The 21,479-nt window shown below is 46.9% G+C and overlaps 1 protein-coding gene across 2 annotated transcripts in view; it reads left to right on the top strand.

Moving 5' to 3' along the window:
- MCTP2 (multiple C2 and transmembrane domain containing 2) overlaps positions 1-21,479 on the top strand; it is a 329,446-nt gene that overhangs the window by 276,624 nt on the left and 31,343 nt on the right. For both annotated transcript variants that reach the window (XM_040342357.1, XM_040342356.1), the window contains exon 19: positions 4,528-4,569. In XM_040342357.1, the coding sequence (XP_040198291.1) occupies positions 4,528-4,569 (42 nt within the window). The remainder of the gene's footprint in view (positions 1-4,527; positions 4,570-21,479) is intronic.

Here is a 21,479-nt window from a genome sequence, read left to right as displayed (position 1 = left end):
TTTTCAGCGGATGGATTCTATCGTGTGTACGGGGCCTTAGAATCAGTTACGCATAGATTTGTATTAGATCCGACCGGCGTAAGTCTCTTACGCCGTCGTATCTTAACTGCATATTTACGCTGGCCGCTAGGGGCGTGTACGCTGATTTACGCCTGGAAATAGGTAAATCAGCTAGATACGCGAATTCACGAACATACGCCCGGCCGATGCAGTACAGATACGCCGTTTACGTTAGGCTTTTCCCGGCGTAAAGTTACCCCTGCTATATGAGGCGTAGATGCGGCGTGCCAATGTTAAGTATGGACGTCGTTCCTGCGTCAAATTTTGAAAATTTTACGTCGTTTGCGAATAGTGCTGGGCGTCATTTACGTTCACGTCGAAAGCATTGGCTTCTTGCGGGTTAATTTGGAGCACACGCGCACTGGGATACTTTCACGGACGGCGCATGCACCGTTCGTAAAAAGCGTCATTTACGTGGGGTCACAGTAAATTTACATAACACACGCCCACATCTACCACATTTGAATTAGGCGGGCTTACGCCGGCCTATTTACGCTACGCCGCCGCAACTTTGGTTTGAGAATACGGCAGTTGCCTGTCAAAGTTGCGGAGGCGTAGCGTAAATAGGATACGTTACGCCTGCACAAAGATACGCCATTCTACGTGAATCCGGGCCTAAAACTTTTAGTAGGAAGATTAAATTATTTTATAGTTTAGTAGGATGTTTAAATTATATATTTGCTATAAAGTGTTTATTATATCTCTAAATATGTGCACTAGTTTACATCTACCTCCACAATCCTCAAGCACCTTTTAACCAGATACCTATTACACCATTCGTTTTGGTGTTTATGTGCTGTGTGAGTCCTGTTTCCTATGCTGACATCTTAGAGCCGGTTCACACTGGGGCGACCTGGGATCCGACTTCTTCAAGTTGCCCCAAGACGCGCGGTCGAGAAAATGAATGGAAGTGAATGGGAGCCGTCTTAATGTACACTACTGAAGTTGCTCCGACTTCAGAAAAGGTTCCTGTACTACTTCAATCCGACTTCTAGGCGACTTGTACCCATCGATTTCAATGGAAGTCGCCTCAGAAGTCGGATCACTGGCCCAGATTCAGTAAGAATCTGCGCCTTTCTTACGCAGGCACAGGGTAGCGTTTTTGCCCTGCGCCCGCGCAAATTTTCTGCGCGGGCGGGGGCGCTGTGTTAACTTGCCCGGCGTAAAGGCGCCTAATGTAAATGATCCCGCCGGGGGCGGGAATCATTTAAATTAGGCGCGCTCCCGCGCCGAGCGTAGAGCGCATGCTCCGTCGGGAAACTTTCCCGACGTGCATTGCGGCAAATGACGTCGCAAGGACGTCATTTGCTTCAAAGTGAACGTGAATGGCGTCCAGCGCCATTCACGAATCACTTATGCAAACGACGTGAAATTCAAATTTCACGTCGCGGGAACGGCGGCTATACTTTAGCATTGGCTGCCCCTACTATTAGAAGGGGCAGCCTTACGCTAAAGATGCCGTACGGAAACTCCGTACCTTGCGTACGCAGGGCCCACGCAACTTTGTGAATCGGTGATAGTATGCAATTTGCATACTACACGCTGATCACAATGGGAGCGCCCCCTAGCGGTCAATGCAAGAATGCAGCCTAAAATCTGCGTGGCAGAAGAGCTTTATGCCGCGCAGATTTTAGGCTGCAGTCGGCGTAGCGATGTTCCTGAATCAGGAGCATTCGCTATGCCGGAGCAAGTAAGCAATTGCGCCGTGTAACCTATGGTTACACGGGCGCAATTGCTTCTTGAATCTGGCCCACTGTCTTAACAGAAGCAACAATACAGAAAAACTAACATGCATTTCTCAGGCAAACCCCTCCCTCCCACAGAGCTGATTGTTGTTTGATTGGCCACTGGAAAGGCTCCTGTCCTGGAGGCGACTTGAAGTTGCCTTGTAAGTTGCCTGATGATTCATACTCAAGTCAAGTCCAAGTTGCCTCCCAAAGTCGTGCTGGAAGTCGCGTTGCCCCTGTGTGAATGGGCGCGGCTGCATTTCTGATATTATACAAAATGTTACCCTATTTGTTTTGCAAAATTTGTTTTGAAGTGATAATAAACCTTGCAGAAGCCCAATAAAGTGGCTAGCCTCAGGTGATACACAGTGATAAATTAAATCTTTCTACATAAGCTGTACTTGTTAATTTGCAGCACTCTGTTCTCTACAGCAGGGGTAGGCAACCTTGGCGCTCCAGCTGTGGTGAAACTACAAATCCCGTCATGCCTGTGATTGTCTGGGTCTTGCAATGTCTCAAGGGACTTGTAGTTTAAAAACAGCTGGAGGGCCGAGGTTGCCTACCCCCTGCTCTACAGCTTTCCAAAGTACACGATTTAGATTTGTGGTCTCCAAACTGCGGCCCCCGGGGCTGGATGTGGCCATTTGCTTGCTTTTATTCATCCCTTGGGGCAATATTTCATTTTCTGACACCAACAATTGGGCATAATACCCCACACTGACACCAATGATGGGGCACAATTCCTCTATCTTTTATCTGTTCCTTGGGGCAATATTTCATTTTCTGATACCAATGATGGGGCACAATTCCCCCCCGCTGACACCAATGAAAGTGCACAATTGCTCCCACTGACACCAATGATGTGGCACAATTACTCCCACTGACACCAATGATGTGGCACAATTACTCCCACTGACACCAATGATGTGGCACAATTTCTCCCACTGACACCAATGATGTGGCACAGTTCAACCCAATGACATGGCAAAATTCCTCTCACTGACACCAAAGATGGGGCATGGTTTGCTCCCACTGATGCCGGGGCATTTTCTACTTCCAGTGACCAGTCTGGCCCACCAAAAGTCTAGCCCTTTGCTTAGAAAGTTTGAAGACCCCTGATTTTAGGCTTCACATCTATTGTGACTGCTGGCCTAGAGAAAACGCAAAACGTAGCAAAATCGCACCACGATTTTGCGCCTGGTGGCCAAAACGCTCCTGTCCTGAACACAATTTTTTTGTATTCAGGAGAGGAAGTTTGAACCTCCCCTAACTGCAGCAGCCCCTAAACAATTCTAAAAGCCTACTGTATGTGTACATGAACACTATGGGGCAGATCCACAGAGCAAGTACGCCGGCGTATCTTCAAATTTCCTGCGTCGTATCTTTAGTTTGAATCCTCAAACCAAGATTCGACGGCATCTGGGTAAGATCCGACAGGCGTGCGGCTTCGTACGCCTTCGGATCTTAGATGCAATACTTCGGCGCCCGCTGGGTGGAGTTCGTGACGTTTTCCGCGTCGTGTATGCAAATTAGCGATTTACGACGATCCACGAACGTACGCGCGGCCGTCGCATTTTCTAACGTCGTCTGTAGTCGGCTTTTTCCGGCGTATATTTAAAGCTGGTATTTTGCGGCGTATGGATAGACTTGCCATGTTAGGTATGGCCGTCGTTCCCGCGTCAAATTTTTTTTTTTTTTTTTTGCGTAAGTCGTCCGTGAACAGGGATGGACGTAACTCACGTCCAAGTTAAGAAAATTACGTCCTAGCGTCATTTAGCGCAATGCACGGCGGGAAATTTCGGGACGACGCATGCGCAGTTCATTCGGCGCGGGGACGCGCTTCATTTAAATGAATCACGCCCCCTAATCGCCGATTTGAATTCCGCCGCCAGAAATACACTACGCCGCCGTAACTTACGGCGCGAAATCGTTGAGGATTCGAAATTCCGCCAGGTAAGGTACGGCGACGTAGCGTATCTCTGATACGCTGTGCCGGTGCAGATCTCTGTGGATCTGCCCCATAGGCTTTTATGGAGGTGCGTTAAGGAGCTTTGGCATAAAAAGCCAAAAGCTCCTAAACTCAAGTTTAAGAGCTGTAGCGTACAGCCTTGCATGGTATTTCTTAGGGGGGGGCAAGCATCTGATGTGTCACACTGCACAGCACATAGCTGAGTGTAATTTGAGACATGAGTGGAGGGAAAGGACACACCGCTCCTTACACAGTCCCACAGGGACTGAGGCTGTGAATTGCTCGCTGTGTGCTGGGGAAGGGTGCTGGGGAAGGGACTGCCTCTCTGGATTGCCTTGAGTTGGAAAAAAATGATGAGAAAGAGGGCAGACAGGGTCCACACTAAGTTCTGTGGACTAAGGCAAGTGAACGCCTACTGAGGGTATACTTAGTTTATTTTTGTACTCATTGTAACATTCTTTGTTATGCCCGTTGCTGCCCATTTATTTTAAGATTTATTTTTATCAGTGTCATTTAACCAAGCTTTTTCCACAGTGTCAGGGTGGGGGTGGCTGTTTGGCCACCATCGGGGCCTGTCTTTGTGTTGCTTTTTAGTTGTACCCAGAGTCCTCCTTCTGTGGGTGGCACTATATACCCTGTAGGTGTTCTCTAGTGAATCCAGAGAAAGTGATTTTATTTTACATACAAAAGATGATTTTTTTTTTTATTAAAAATGTAATATACTTGGAATCTATGAAAGTAAAGCTAAACAGCCCTCTTTTGTGCTTTTAGGATGGAATGGATATTGGTGACGATGATGAAGATGATGAAAAGGTGAGTTTAATAAAAAAAAATATTACGACTCTTGTATTTCATAAAAGTAGCAAATAAGAGTGATGGCAGAAATAATTCTTCAGACAACAGAGTTCTGTATTAATGGATATCAATAAAAAGTGTTTGTTTTTCTAGTTTTGGGTGGAGTGGGCAAGGATTGGAACCCCTGTTGGGTTTTTAAAGTAGAATGATAGGCAAAAATGAAAAAATAAGAGGGTTGTACCGAAAGTAATGCAAAAGTGGGCATAACTTTTTTTATTAACCACTTAAGGACCGGACCAATATGCTGCTAAATGACCCAAGGGGTTTTTACAATTCGGCACTGCGTCGCTTTAACAGACAATTGCGCGGTCGTGCGACGTGGCTCCCAAACAAAATTGGCATCCTTTTTTTTCCCCACAAATAGAGCTTTCTTTTGGTGGTATTTGATCACCTCTGCGGTTTTTATTTTTTGCGCTATAAACAAAAATATAGCAACAATTTTGAAAAAAATTCAATATTTTTTACTTTTTGCTATAATAAATATCCCCCAAAAACATATATAATTTTTTTTCCCTCAGTTTAGGCCCGATACGTATTCTTCTACCTATTTTTGGTAAAAAAAAATCGCAATAAGCGTTTATCGATTGGTTTGCGCAAAATTTATAGCGTTTACAAAATACGGGATAGTTCTATTTTTTTTTTTTTACTACTAATGGCGGCGATCATCGATTTTTTTCGTGACTGCGACATTATGGCGGACACTTCGGACAATTTTGACACATTTTTGGGACCACTGTCATTTTCAGAGCAAAAAATGCATTTAAATTGCATTATTGTGAAAATGACAGTTGCAGTTTGGGATTTAACCACAGGGGGCGCTGTAGAAGTTAGGGTTCACCTAGTGTGTGTTTACAACTGTAGGGGGGTGTGGCTGTAGGTCTGACGTCATCGATCGAGTCTCCCTATAAAAGGGATCACTCGATCGATGCAGCCGCCACAGTGAAGCACGGGAAAGCCGTGTTTACATACGGCTCTCCCCGTTCTTCAGCTCCGGGGAGCGATCGCGAGGGGGCGGCTAGAAACCAATAGCCGCCCCCTCATCCCGGATCGCTCCCCGCGGGTTTCTGACCGCCGCATGTAGCGGGGGGGGGTCCCGATCGGACCCACGTCTAGGCAGGGACGTACAGGTACGCCAATGTGCCTGTCCGTGCCATTCTGCTGACAAATATGTACATGCGGCGGTCCGGAAGTGGTTAAAGGTGAAATAAAGGCCAAACTTTTTTTATATTTTCTTATGTTTGTATAGAGTAAAGGAGGGTCATAACCTCTGTTGGTTTATTTTTTGCCATCTGTGTCCCATTGGGGTGACTTCCTTTCACTTCCTGTCCCATAGCCAAAAAGGAAGTAAGAGGATATTCAGTTGCAACAAAAAGTATGTGAACCCTTTTGGAATGATATGGATTTCTGCACAAATTGGTCATAAAATGTGATCTGATCTTCTTCTAAGTCACAACAATAGACAATCACAGTCGGCTTAAACTAATAACACACAAAGAATTAAATGTTACCATGTTTTTATTGAACACACCATGTAAACATTCACAGTGCAGGTGGAAAAAGTATGTGAACCCGTGGATTTAATAACTGGTTGAACCTCCTTTTGGCAGCAATAACTTCAACCAAACGTTTCCTGTAGTTGCAGATCAGACGTGCACAACGGTCAGGAGTAATTCTTGACCATTCCTCTTTACAGAACTGTTTCAGTTCAGCAATATTCTTGGGATGTTTGGTGTGAATCGCTTTCTTGAGGTCATGCCACAGCATCTCAATCGGGTTGAGGTCAGGACTCTGACTGGGCCACCCCAGAAGGTGTATTTCCCAGGGCGTCTTTCAGGACAGCACCTCGAGATATTGGCTCCTCCCTCTCCACAGGAAACACCTTCAATCCAAGATCTTTAAAGGGAGGCTCCTCCCAGCACACATCAGTTTTTGTGTTTCCTCCGACCCGGAGGGAACACCTTCCAGAGGGGAGTAAATATTTTTTTGTGGTCCTGTGGGACCGCTTCCCTCTTACCTGTCAGGCATCTGCCTGTGAGACGTCCGCTCCCCGCGCTACCCGTTCGGTGGCGGTTAGTAGCCGGGCTCCCCCTTCCACGGTAGCGTGCTCAGTGGAGCCAACGAAAAGCTGGGAGGGCGTCCGGCGGCCGCGCGCGCGATTCGCGCCATTATTTTTCATACAGCGCGGTCGCTGGTGTGATGCGTCATTTCCGGCGCTTTCGGCTAGAGGAAGGGGCGGGGCGGGAGCTGGTGCTGATTTCCTTCTTCCGGTCCGGCGCAACGGCGCTTTTGGTCTCCGGAGAAGGGGTAACAAGCCACAGGGTGAAGCGCTGGCGTTCTGAGATGGAAACGGCAGAGAATCCAGCGGTGGGGACAGGCACAAGCACCAGCAAGACCTCAGCAGGAAGCAGCACAGTGAGTGTCCTTCCTTTTGATTTTTTCTGCCCTAAAGTTTTTTCTTAAGGTGGAGGGTCGGTCTCAACTTTTTTTCTCCCCCCCCCCAGTGGCTTTGGGGGGCCTGTCTGGGCACTAGTTTGGCTGCTGTCTTTTACTAGTGCACCTTTGCTAGGGGACCACATATGGGAACAGGGTTCTCACTAGGGTCCCCCTACTTTCTTCTGTGCTTTTTTTCAGGCTAAATCCGACACTAGAAGAAAATGCCCATCATGTAGATCAAAGATGAGCGATAGCTGGAAGAAAGTACTGTGTAAAGCTTGCATTGATGTTTTAATTCAGGAAGAATCAGCCGCCATGCGGGATGATCTGATCTCCTCAGCGAAAAAAGAACTATTGAGCACGTTCCAATCTATGCGTGACTCATTAGTTGCGCCTTCCACCCCTCAAGCATCCACTTCCCAATCTTCGCAGGAGTCAGGGATTGTACCTGAACTTGTTATGGTTGAGGATTCAGGTCCCGGGGACCAACACGGTAGCGAGGACTCAGAGGAGTCAGAGGGGGAGGTGATAGGACAACCCTCAAAGTTTAAATTATCCCTGGAGGAAGTGGAAGGCTTAATCAAGGCCATACAGGTTACTTTGGGCCTGACTGAGGAAAAAAGAGATTTAACCTTACATGACCGCATGTATGCGGGTCTAGGTGAACCTAAAGGGCGGGTCATTCCGGTTCATGCAGTAATTTCTGAGGCCATAGTTAGAGAATGGCAGGATCCAGAAAAGAAGCCCTTTTTTCCTAAATCTCATAAGAGGCGCTTTCCTTTTGAGGAAGATTCAGCAGCAGTCTGGAACAAAGTTCCTAGACTAGATGCGGCTTTTTCGCAGGTATCCAGGTCAACAGACTTGGCCTTTGAAGACATGGGGGTCCTTAAGGACCCCATGGATAAGCGTATGGATCTACTCTTAAAGAGGGCATGGCAATCAACCATGAATGGTCTAAAGCCTGCCATGGCTACTACATGTGTGGCCCGGAATCTGGAGTTCTGGATGAACCAGTTGAAAGCTCATATTTCAGCTGATTCATCGAAAGAAGAGATTCTGGATTCTTTTTCTACCTTAACCACAGCTGTAGCCTACATTGCAGATGCTTCAGCAGAGGCTATAAAGATGTCAGCTAGGTCCGCGGCTCTGGCAAATTCCGCCAGGAGAGCGTTATGGCTAAAAACCTGGCCAGGGGATGCGGCATCAAAGAATAAGTTGTGCGGCATTCCGTTTTCAGGAGACCTCTTGTTTGGTCCTGAGTTGGATAGCATCTTGGATAGGACCGCGGATAAGAAAAGATCTTTCCCCGTCAAGAGAAAGAGGCAACCTCCCAGACGGTTTTTTCGTCAGCAAAGAGGGCAAGACAAAAACAACAAACCCCAGGGGGATAGGAGAGGTTGGGCGGCCCAAAAGGGCAAGGAGAAAAAAGGAATCCTTTTCAATCCTCCTGCGCAGCCCCAGAAGTCTCAATGACTCGGTGACCCGGGTCGGCGGAAGATTGCAGAAATTTCTTCCGCAATGGTCAGAGATAACCACCAATGGTTATATTCTGAACACCTTGTCCCGGGGGTACGAGATAGAATTTTCGGAGACCCCACCACAAAGTTTCCGGGTAACAAACCTCCCAAAAGATCCACTAAAATCCCTGGCCATGAAATCCTCTTTAAAGGAGCTGATTCAGCAGGGAGTAATAGTGCAGGTGCCTCAGGCAGAACAAGGGTTGGGGTTTTACTCCCATGTGTTTCTAGTGAGGAAACCCACGGGAAAATTCAGGATGATCTTAAACTTAAAACCCTTGAACAAATCAGTCAAGTACAGGAGGTTCAAAATGGACTCTATTTTTTCGGTAAGGAATCTATTGACGCCAGGTTGCTTCATGGCGTCAATAGATTTAAGGGATGCCTACCTGCACATCCCAATCGCTCCGCAATCCCAGAGATACCTCAGACTAGCGGTAAGGAGAGGAGGGGTGGTCCAACACCTACAGTACAGGGCTCTCCCCTTCGGGCTCTCATCCTCACCACGGATATTTTCCAAGGTGATGGCAGAGGCCTTGGCCCCGCTTCGTTTACAGGGGGTGGCGGTAATCCCGTATTTAGACGACCTATTGATTTTTGCCCCGTCAAGGGAAAAACTACTGATGGATTTGTCCAAAGCTCAGAGTCACTTAGAATCTCTGGGATGGATTCTGAATCTTCAGAAATCATCTCTAGTACCCACTCAAGAAATTATCTTCCTGGGCTATCAGGTGAACTCTTTGAGCCAGAAAATGTTTCTACCCCTAGAAAAGAAAGTCAAGGTCCAGGAGACCATTTCTCGGCTCCAGTCCAACCAGCCCATAACTATAAGACAGGTAATGTCGGCTTTAGGGGTGTTAACCTCGACCATGCCGGCAGTACAGTGGGCGAGACTGCATGTCCGTTGCTTACAGAGTTTTCTTCTAAGATCTTGGGATCACAGTCTCAGCTCCCTGGACAATCTTGTAAAGATTCCATCCCGGGTAAAAAGATCCCTTTATTGGTGGAAGAACCAGCAGGTCCTCTCGAAGGGTCTGTTGTGGTCTTTCCCGGTGGAAAAAAGGTTAACAACAGATGCCAGTGCGTGGGGATGGGGAGCCCACTTAGAGAAGGATTTCATTCAGGGCTGCTGGTCAAAAGAGGAGTCGGTTCGGTCCTCAAATTGGAGAGAGTTAAGAGCGATCTCATTAGCTCTACAGAGGTTTGCCCCAGATCTAGTAGGCCACCATGTTCAGGTGTTGACAGACAATGTTACGGCTGTAGCGTATGTAAACAGACAGGGGGGCACCAGAAGCAAGCCCCTGCTGTTGTTGGCCGAAAGCACCTTACAGTGGGCAGAAAAGAACTTACTATCCCTCTCAGCGGTGCACCTGAGGGGATCACTGAACGTGGTGGCAGACTTTCTGAGCAGACATCAGGTTCGGGAGGCGGAGTGGTCATTGAGTCCAGAAGTCTTTCTAGAAATCTCCAACAGGTGGGGTCAACCGGAGGTGGACCTGTTTGCCTCGAGAGAGAATGCCCAGGTACCTCGGTTTTTTTCCCTGGACAGGCGGGTCGGGTCCCTGGGGATAGATGCTCTGGCGCATCCATGGAGATTTCGCCTTTGCTTTGCTTTCCCCCCTTTCCAGATTCTCCCGCTAGTCTTAAGAAAGATTCAGAAGGAAGGGGTCCCAGTCATTTTGATCGCTCCTTACTGGCCCAAGAGAGCATGGTTCTCAGCAATCCTAGGGATGGCAACGGAACCATGTTGGCATCTTCCTCTCAGGTCAGATCTTCTGAGGCAGGGTCCAGTATTCCACCCGGACGTATCCAGACTCTCCCTTGCAGCTTGGTTTCTGAAAGGAAGATCTTAAAAGATAAAGGTTTTTCAGATCGGCTGATCTCTACCCTGTTAAATAGCAGGAAGAAAGTCACGAGAGCCATCTATGCTAAAGTTTGGAGAGTATATACGTCCTGGTGTAATGCTTCAGCCAGGGAGCCGAGCAGTCTTATTGCCATCCTAGAGTTCCTTCAAGATGGAGCGGACAAAGGATTAGCGGTCAGCACCCTAAAAGTGCAGGTGTCCGCCTTAGCAGTTTTCTTGGAAAGATCCATAGCCTCAGAGCCGTTGGTAGCCAGATTTTTTAGAGCCCTCACTAGGGCTAGGCCGCCACGGGTCAAGGGCTTCCCTAAGTGGGACCTATCGGTGGTTTTAAAGGCTTTAGCAGTGAAGCCTTTTGAGCCTTTGAGTGATGCGTCTCTTAGGGATGCTACCTTGAAGGTTCTTTTTCTGGTCGCGATAACCTCAGCTCGCAGGGTTAGCGAACTACAGGCCCTGTCAGTAAGGGAACCGTATTTTTCATTATTTTCTGATAGGGTTGTGCTTAGAACAGACCCAAAATTCTTACCTAAGGTAGCCTCAGCGAGCAATCGCTCTCAGGAGATTGTGCTACCCACTTTTTGTTCCAACCCCGTGGGGGAGAAAGAATCTTTTTTTCACATGTTGGATGTGAGAAGGGCTCTGCTATGCTATCTCAAAATAACAGAGCCTTTCAGATGTTCAGAATCGTTATTTATTTTATTTGGGGGCAAAAGAAAAGGCCACCCGGCCTCAAGGGGCACCATAGCCAGATGGTTAAAATTAGCTATCAGGGAGGCTTATTTGCATTCAGAGTTAGTGCCGCCAGAAGGGATTTGTGCTCATTCTACACGTGCGCTTGCAACCTCATGGGCTGAGAGAGCTGGTGCCACCCCGGACCAAATATGCAAGGCGGCGACGTGGTCAAGTTTTAACACCTTTGTACGGCATTATAGGTTGGACCTTATTTCTGCCAAGGATCAAGCATTTGGCAGAAAGGTCCTACAAGCTGTTGTCCCGCCCTAGGGTGGTAAGTCTCTGGTATCCTCTCGAGGTGCTGTCCTGAAAGACGCCCTGGGAAAAAGCAAGTTAGTCTTACCGGTAACTTGTTTTCCAGAAGTCTTTCAGGACAGCAGCATCCCGCCCGTATATATGTAATTATTAATGTGCCACGCTGTGACTAACCTATGTGTTTATGTGTTCCAGCCGGGGCCGGAGGTTTCTCGGTAACAACTGATGTGTGCTGGGAGGAGCCTCCCTTTAAAGATCTTGGATTGAAGGTGTTTCCTGTGGAGAGGGAGGAGCCAATATCTCGAGGTGCTGTCCTGAAAGACTTCTGGAAAACAAGTTACCGGTAAGACTAACTTGCTTTTTTCTTCTGTTTAAGCCATTATGTTGTTGATTTACTTCTATGCTTCGGGTCGTTGTCCTGTTGCAACACCCATCTTCTGTTGAGCTTCATTGAAAGATGTCCCCTCTATTACTTTTCTGGGGACAACCCAAAATTTTTAATTTTCTTTTACTTTCACTTTCAATAATAATCAACAAGGCAAATGTAGCGCTACCCCCGCAGGAGCCGCTGGTTAGAATAGGGATGGCGTGTTACCTTTTGTGAGCGTCTAGGGGTGATGATGACGACGACGACGACGACATGTCCAAGCAGCAGGTGTCTTTTCTTGTAGCTTTTATTACTGCCTAACACGGCAAACGGTAAACTTGAGGTAGATGGTAAAAGATGGGTGAGAAGGAGAATTGCAGATTCAGGCTTGAATAAGAACGAAGCAGTCCTGCTTCAAATAACACTTTACTTTCGTCGCCCCTCAGCCGAGGGGGTATAGTGTACCTGCACAGGCCTGTCACACCGATTTGGCAGCCAGGGTATCACTCGGAGCACTGGAGGAAGAACAAGTCTCTGCCACAGACCTGATGCAAACGGATATACGGGAGAGAACCTCTGCCACAGGCCCTTCCCTCGAACGTAGAAATATGAAGAGAATAAAGAAAATCTTCTCCAGTGGATTTCATGCCTGAATCTCCCTCAGGTAGTCTTTCAAATGGTCACCGACCGACAAGTTGCCATCAAACAAACTGTCAATGTCCGGTCACCTTCATCACCTTGATCCCCGTCGGATTGTCTAGGCCCTGTTGGATTGCCTGCCTCCGGGCTCTCCTCAGACTGACTTGAGATCTTCTTCAAAGTTTGGGGAACCCAGTAGATCACTGGGGTCCCGCCATAGCTTCAGTCGCTCCAGGCCAACATGGTCCCGGAACCAAGGACACCTCGTAGCAAGTGCTTCCCGGCCTGGTAGGCCATATCGCCGGGGCCCGTGATGTGCGCACACCCTGAAGGTGGGCGCCGCACCCGGAACCAGACGACGAAGACCCCCGCCAAAATGGCGTCTGCCAAAGAAGTACCCTCCCCCAGCATGCCCCGCAAGGGAAAACCCCTCCTGATTGGCTGTTGGCAAGAGGCGCCTCGAACTGAACTCCACTGCCGCCACCTGTCGCCGCAAGGTGGAAAGGCACCTTTGGAACACAGAATGAACTGACAGTATAGCCCAGATTAAGCAGAGGCCCAATTTACATGAATTAGCTGGATGAGAGCCAAGTAACTCTCTCACCCCCCTCTAAATTTAAGATGGCACCTGGACTGAAAAGTACACAGGCGCTACACAAATAGGATGAATCTCCCTAACGAGGACACAGAAAGCAATAAGAATGACGGGTTCTGATCACTCTCCAATCTATTCAAATGAAAAAAAATAAAAAGTTTTGCCTTTAGTTATACTTTACCTTACATAGATCGTTCAAATTTGACATGTTGGTAGAGTTACTCTTCCTCTGTAGTTACTCCTATTCTTCTTTTTATTGCAGGTAAATAATGAATTCCAAGCAGAAGCAACGTTCCGTCATTGAGTTCTTGACTAAGGAGGGGTGCAGACTGTCTGTCTGACATCCACAGAAGGCTACAGAATGTTTACTGAGATGACACCAAGAGCAATGTCTTGTCATTGGTGACTCTTGTCATCTTAGTAAATATTCTGTAGCTTTCTGTGGATGTTGGACAGTCTTCACCCCTCCTTAGTCAAGAACAAAATGGCGACTCGTTGCTTCTGCTTGGAATCTATTATTTACCTGCAATGACGAAGAGGCATTACTACAGAGGTAAAGTTACTCTACCAGCATGTGAAATTTGAATGACCTATGTTAAAGTGGTTGTATACCTTTTTTTTTTTTTTTTACCTGCAGCTAAGCCTATAATAAGGTTTACCTGTAGGTAAAATGGGCCAGATTCTCAAAAAAGCACCTATCTATAGGCGGGCGTAGCGTATCTCAGATACACTACGCCGCTGTAACTTAGTGAGGCCGGTCCCGTATTCTCAAAGAACTTGCGGCCAAAGTTACGGCGGCGTAGTGTAACTGTGCCGGCGTAAGCCAGCGTAATTCAAAGTAGGCTAGTGTGGGCGTGTTTTATGTTAATGTATCGTGACCCGACGTGATTAACGTTTTTAATGAACGGCGCATTGCGCCGTCCGTGAACGTATCACAGTGCGCATGCTCAAAATTACGCCGCAAATGGTCAATGCTTTCTACGTGAACGGAAATTACGTCCAGCCCCATTCATGGACGACTTACGCAAACAACGTAAAACACGACGCTGTTCGTACGTTTCCGACGTCCATACCTAACATGACTTACCCCTGCTTTATGAGGGGTAACTGTCTTGCGTAAACGAAGTATCTTGCTACGCCGGGCGCACGTACATTCGTGAATCTGCGTATCTAGCTCATTAGCATATTCAATGCGGAAATCTACGGAAGCGCCACCTAGTGGCCAGCGTAAATATGCAACTAAGATACGACGGCGTAAGAGACTTGCGCCGCTCGTATCTTAGCCCAATTTATGCGTAACTGATTCTAAGAATCACCCGCATAGATACGACAGCTCTCATTCGGACTTACGACAGCGTACATGGTGCTACGCCATCGTAAGTCCTTTGAGAATCTGGGCCAATGAGTATCTCCTAAACCTATACTGTTTTTAGGAGATATTCACTTTGCATGCAGTCCCTGACGTCAGCGTCACATGCGCTGTGAACGCCCGGCAGACACTGCCGAACATTGCCGGGGAAAAAGACGCATGCGCGGGAGTGATGTAATCGCGGCTTCGGCCACTCATAGCGCTGGAGCCGCGAACCTGGAAGAAACACAGAGGGTAAAATGTCGGCTCCCTCGGCGTGGACCGGGATCAGATGCCAATGCCTCCTTCTAAGGTGAGTATGCATCCTAGCTCATTATGCCTTTGCCTTACAGGTTGTTTTTGTTTTTAAAAAAAATAATAAAAATTCTGTGCAGGGATACAACCGCTTTAATAAAGTTATGCCCAATTGCATTTTTTTTGGGGTACAGCTTTCATATATTATTCAGCAATATAAGTTAATGTCCATAACCTTGTCAATATCTAGTGTAAAACATTTGTCCAATGCGTTGAAAAGGAGTGGACATTGGCAAAAAAAAAAAAAAAAAAGATTACGATGGCATGAAAAAAACAAGCCATTAAACTATTTGAAGCCAGCCTAAAGAAATGTTTCCTTCAATAAGTAACAAAACACAGATGACTTTCTTCAGGGGTCACGAGTAGGGATGAGCCGAACACCCCCCCCCCCCCATTCGGTTTGCACCAGAACCTTCGAACGCACCGAACGTTCACGCAAACTTTTAGAACCCCATTGAAGTCTATGGGACTCGAACGTTCGAATTCAAAAGTGCTCATTTTAAAGGCTAATATGCAAAAGCACCATTCATTTTTTTTGAGAATTGTGATTTTCATTCTAAGCAAAATAATTGTGATTCTCATTTTTCCCAGAATCGTGCAGCTCTACTGCCTTTAGAAAATAATATGAGAAACACCAGCAAATCTATTGACGTAGCTTTAGGTGCACACTGTACAGAGGACACAGACAGTACACCATGTGAGAATACTGCAGCTAGCACAATCCCCTGCCTGCCTGTCAGTAAATTAGGAAGAGCGGATCTAGCTAAACTCAATACAGTGTATAAATATATGTACAACACCTGGGATGCATATATATCCTCTACACACTGTAACATTAACTGACTAGCCTGCCTGCCTGCTCTATCGAAATTTCAAAAAATTACACTCTCTCTCTCTCTGTCTCTCTCTTTAAACCACCAACACACTATACAAGGCCGACTTCCAGGCAGCATTATATAGTGTGGGGCGTGTACTAAACCCCCTGAGCCATAATTGGCCAAAGCCACCCTGGCTTTGGCCAATTATGGCTCTCCGTTTTTTGCGCGCTGTGATTAGCCAAGCATGCGGGTCATAGTGCATGCTTGGCCAATCATCAGCCAGAAATGCACTGCAATGCCACAAAGAGAATTATAGGCCGTAACACGCCATTTGAATTTGGCGCGAACGGCCCAAAACTTTCGTAATTCGAACGATCGAACATACGATGTTCGAGTCGACCGTGAGTTCGACTCGAATACAAACCTCATCCCTAGTCACGAGAAGCACACTTTATGTAGGGGGACCACAGGTTGGGCATCAAAGTTCTAAAGGATGTGGCATTGGGGTGATTATACTGATGAGTTGCGCCAGTCCAAACTGTTTTTTTCTAGGGCATGGCAGCCCACTTTTTTTGAACAAAACCATCAACATGAGAAGTCAACTAGAAATGCCGAGCCAACTTGCTCCCTTGCTGCTCCTCTTACCAGTCCCTCTGACTTTGTTGCCCAACTCCCCTGGTTCACTTGGCTCTCTTGGCCTTTAGTCGCAGCACCCTGCTGCATGGCCCACTCCTGGCCTCTGGATAGGGGTTCTCATGCCTCCCTGATAGGAGCAGGGCCGATCCGCCCTATAGACTCACTATGCAAGCCGCTTAGGGCCCCGCAAAGCTGCAGAGGGCCCCCCAAATTACTAGAGGCCCCACTTGGTGAAAAGTAATTTTCAGCCCCTCACCCCGCCTCTTACCTCTTCTCCCATGCAGCCAGCACACCCCCGCTTCTCACTTTAATGTAAGATGTAATTTCCGCGATGTCAATGTACACGCTTCTCAACTTTAAGAAGCGCCCCCCCCCGCTTAGGGCCCCAGGGAGGTCAGGATCGCCACTGGATAGCAGCCTACCTGACTCCTGGAATGAGACCTCATTCCTGACTCCTGAGTACTGGGTAGGGGTCCTCTTACATGTGTGAGACCTTCTGTCTCCCAAACGTGGAGCCCTGTGCCATCCTCAGGCTTGAGTATATAAAGACTCTGCATACCTGTGTACTCGCATAGGCTGCAGATACCTGGACACAGGATTGAAGGTTCTGTCTCACCCATTTCACGTTGGAACTTTCAAGCTTCAGGCCCCAATCCGGGACTACAGAATCCAGAGAAAACCAAAAACATAGCTAGCTTCGCTCAGAAAGCCGATCTTTGCATTAACCCCTAATGCTAATTCTGTGTCATGTTCTCCGGCTCCTATGTTTTGTTTTTTTTAAGTGTATTTTGTGCGTGTACTCGAGAGAGGAGCCGGACTGCAGGAGTTGGGAGTAGGCAGGCCTCCCCCAGAGGCAATCTGCCACCTTTCTCCATGCCCCGGGTGGCAATGGTGGGTGTGTGAGGGGGTCCTCCCACACAGCCCACCCTACCTGCTCCGCTTTGAAGCCCAACGGGGCAGAGGGACTCCCTATAAGGGAGTGAGAGGATCTAGCCCGCTCAACCAGCCCGTTAGTCCTTCGCCTCTCTTTTTAGAGACCGCGTGGTCAAAGTGCGTGCATGTTAACCCAATTTTGAGTGCGTGCAAGTGTGGTGGTTTTTGTGGGAGTGGGGTGGGCGTACTAAGCGCAGGCTTACCTCGCATAGCACACCCACCGGGAGCCGGGCTGAGACCACCAAACTCAATTCACATGTAGCTGAGACCGGGATCCGAACCCCTAGCTGCAGAGGTGAATGGCTTGTCAGCGCAGTGCCAATCGCGTTGAACCACCGCAGCTCCCTTCCGGCTCCTATGTTTCCACAGTGACAGGGCCTCTTCACTGTCAAAAAGAATACAGTAATTGTTGAAAACAGAATTTAAGTTTTTGTGGCTGAATCATTGGAAAGGAACATTAGAAGTTGAGAGTCATGGCTTTCGGAGCATAGTATTGTCCTTTTGGTTTTACTGGTGAATTGTTACAGTGCTATGTAGACAAAGAACTTTTTTTTTTCTAAGTATTGTATTAAAAAAATTGTAAAAAAAGATGTAAGAATGTGCATCGCAAAGTCTAAAATCACTTAGAGTTCCCCTAGGTATTTTGCTTGTTTTCTTTCTGGAGGGCTACAATTGCATGAGCTCAGTCAGACACCAAGCACCATGTACAGTGATATTGATGGATTGATAAAAATAGTCCAAATGAGTGAGCCACACAGTGCAGCCAACAGCCATGAAAAAGCAAAAAGCATGTTTCTCCAGCAAGGGGAAATAGAGATGTCTGTAAACCTTTTATATAGTGTGAGCATTAGCAGAAGCTCACGATCCTTGTGCTGGGTGTGGGGAACATCTGTTTCTCAGGCATAGGGGCTGATAAGTGAAATGAAGGGATCAATATGTTGCGAATAATAAGAGTACTTCTTCTCCACGGCAGCCACTGTTATGGTCAACACTGCAGGGAGATCAAGTGGTGCTTTCTTTTAGGAGCGTTAATGAGATCTATCAGCCTTGGACTAGTGACATTTCTGCTAGAAATAATTAAACCTTCGCCTATTTTGTTCTAATGGTAAAAGTAATAATGTGAATATCCAATAATGGTAAACTGCGGATCAAATAAGGCCCGGATTCTCAAACGAGTTACGCCGGCGTATCTCCAGATACGCCGTCGTTACTCTGAGTCCGAGCCGTCGTATCTATGCGCCTGATTCTTAGAATCAGTTACGCATAGATTTGTATTAGATCCGACCGGCGTAAGTCTCTTACGCCGTCGTATCTTAACTGCATATTTATGCTGGCCGCTAGGGGCGTGTACGCTGATTTACGCCTAGAAATATGTAAATCAGCTAGATACGCGAATTCACGAACGTACGCCCGGCCGACGCAGTACAGATACGCCGTTTACGTTAGGATTTTCCCGGCGTAAAGTTACCCCCGCTATATGAGGCGTAGATGCGGCATACCAATGTTAAGTATGGACGTCGTTCCCGCGTCGAATTTTGAAAATTTTACGTAAGTCGTTCGCGAATAGGGCTGGGCATCATTTACGTTCACGTCGAAAGCATTGGCTTCTTGCGTGTTAATTTGGAGCATGCGCACTGGGATACTTTCACGGACGGAGCATGCGCCGTTCATAAAAAGCGTCATTTACGTGGGGTCACATAAAATTTACATAACACACGCCCACATCTGCCACATTTGAATTAGGCGGGCTTACCCCGGCCTATTTACGCTACGCCGCCGCAACTTTCGTTTGAGAATACGGCACTTGCCTGTAAAAGTTGCGGAGGCGTAACGTAAATAGGATACGTTGCGCCCGCACAAAGATACGCCATTCTACGTGAATCCGGGCCTACATTTTTTAGTCCCGCTAACCTCAGTAGGGTTACACATTGGAGGTGGGAATTTGGCTAGATTAGTTGACATCACTAAATCCGTAATATGTAAAAGAAGGTTGATAACAAAAAAAGCTATTTGTAATATTAATAACAAAAAAAAGCAGTGTGAAATATTTTACGGATTAACCAGTATATAACCATATTGATTTGTTATAATACACATATCTGATCTATGTTACCATTTATCATTCTGGACAGTTTTTCTAGGTGTTCTTCTCAATTGACTTTAGCAGGTGTTAATTACAGCATTGTGCTAGATAAAATAAACGTATTGTTTAATCTCTTCTTTATTACATTTTTTCTTTACATATAACATTTAATATGCCTTGACACTTAAAAGGCAGCTCGATACTACCTTCATTTATAGATAGATAAAATAAACGTATTACTTCACCCACCCGCTTCGGGAAAAGGTCCCCCAAACCCCCTTCCCAACTTTCCTTAACCACTTCAGCCCCGGACCATTTGGCTGCCAAATAACCGGGCCACTTTTTGCGATTCGGTGCTGTGTCGTTTTAACCGACAATTGCGCGGTCGTGCGACGTGGCTCCAAAAACAGAATTGACGTCTTTTTTTCTTCACAAATAGAGCTTTCTTTTGATGGTATTTGATCAACTCTGCGGTTTAAATTTTTTGTGCTATAAACAAAAATAAAGTGACAATTTTGGGGGAAAAAAGCAATATTTTTTACTTTTTGCAATAATATCCCCTAAAAATATATATAAAAAACAATTTTTTTCATCAGTTAAAGGGTCACTATTTTGTTATTTTTTAAATAACAAATATGTTATACTTCCTCCACTGTGCAGTTCGTTTTGCACAGAGTGGCCCCGATCCTCGTCTTCTGGGGTCCCTCGGCGGCTGTCTCTGGTCCTCCCCGCAATTAGTAACCACAGTCATGCGAGAGCTCGCATGGTGGTCACTAATTTCGGGCAAACTCCCGTGGTACAGCGAGCGGCCATAGCCGCTCACTGTATCACTCGGCCCCGCCCCTCGGCGCACCGCGTCACTGGATGTGATTGACAGCAGCGCCAGCCAGTCTGGTGACTGGAAAAAAAAACATGGGAATCAATCTCCCCTTCACTGAGAAGCCTTCACTGGCTACCAGTGAAAGACAGAATCACTTTCAAAGCACTCTGTCTAACGCATAAATGTATTTGGGGAAATTCCCCCCCAATACCTATGCGACAAAATAAAAGCCTACAACCCCAATCGCGCTCTGCGATCCTCCAACCAAAATTTACTCCAAATTCCCAAAACCAGATACAAGTCCAAAGTAGAAAGAAGATTTGCTGTCCAAGGCCCTCGACTTTGGAACATTTTGCCAACCTCCATTCGTTTGGAGGAGAACCACTTGGCCTTTAGGAGAAAGATCAAAACCCATCTCTTCTGAGCTCAAGGGAGAAGTGGTCAAACAAGCGCCCAGAGGCGATTCAGTTCGCATGTGTAGCGATATATACATTTTTCACTCACTCATAACTACTATTTAATGCCACAATCCTATCGGTAATTAGTACCTACTATATAAAGCCATGATCTGATCAGTAATGTGTACCTACAATAGATTATAATGCCATGATCCCAACAGTAATGTATACCTACTTTGGGGCCCGAAGCCTCGTCCGGTGCAATTTCGTTCAGCGGTTCAGGTGTGATTCCAATGCGAATTGTAGTGTACAAGATTAGAAATTGCACCTGAACCAGACTAAAATCGCACTGGAGTTTTTTTTTTTCGAGATCGCACTGCGGCTAACCCATACGTATGCGAACAGGCTGTAAAAACTCAGTAAAACGAACATACAGATGTCTCTGCAAGTAAAATCTGTGTGGTTTTCCCATCAGTTTTCATGCACCTCAGGTGATACAAGAAGATAAAAAAAAGCATCCTACATAAGTTGTACCCGTTTATCTGTAGAACTCTCTACTGTCGTTCAAAGTCCAGAATTTACATAGCATTTCTTAAGCGGAGTTTCACCCAAAAGTGGAACTTCCCCTTTAAGCACTCCTCGCCCCCTTACATGCCACATTTGGCATGTAATTTTTTTGGGGGGGGGGTTTGGGGGCTTCGTTAGGAGTGGGACTTCTTGTCCCACTTCTTCCTTCTGCCTACAGGCCGCCTAGGTGACTCCACCTCTCGCCCTAGGCGGCCTCTCCCTCAAGCGATCTCCTGGGACACGTGACAGGTCCCAGAAGAAGTGCGACATGCGCAGTGCGTGCCCGGCCGTGAAGCCAAAAGCTGTCATGGCCGGGTGCCCAGAGCAGCAATGGAGGCGCCAGTGGAGAGGAGGGGGAGAGGAGCGACACTCTGGGTGGGCACATCGCTGGACCGTGGAACAGGTAAGTGTCTGTTTATTAAAAGTCAGCAGCTACACTTTTTGTAGCTGCTGACTTTTAATAAACATAAAAAGCCTGGAACTCCCCTTTAGCTTCAAAAGACAGGGATCTGATGTTACAAACTGTACAGCAGAGAGCGGAGTGTAATCTG

The sequence above is a fragment of the Rana temporaria genome, chromosome 3 (assembly GCF_905171775.1).
Source record: "Rana temporaria chromosome 3, aRanTem1.1, whole genome shotgun sequence".
Lineage (NCBI taxonomy): Eukaryota > Metazoa > Chordata > Amphibia > Anura > Ranidae > Rana > Rana temporaria.
This window is presented reverse-complemented; position numbering and strand designations above follow the sequence as displayed.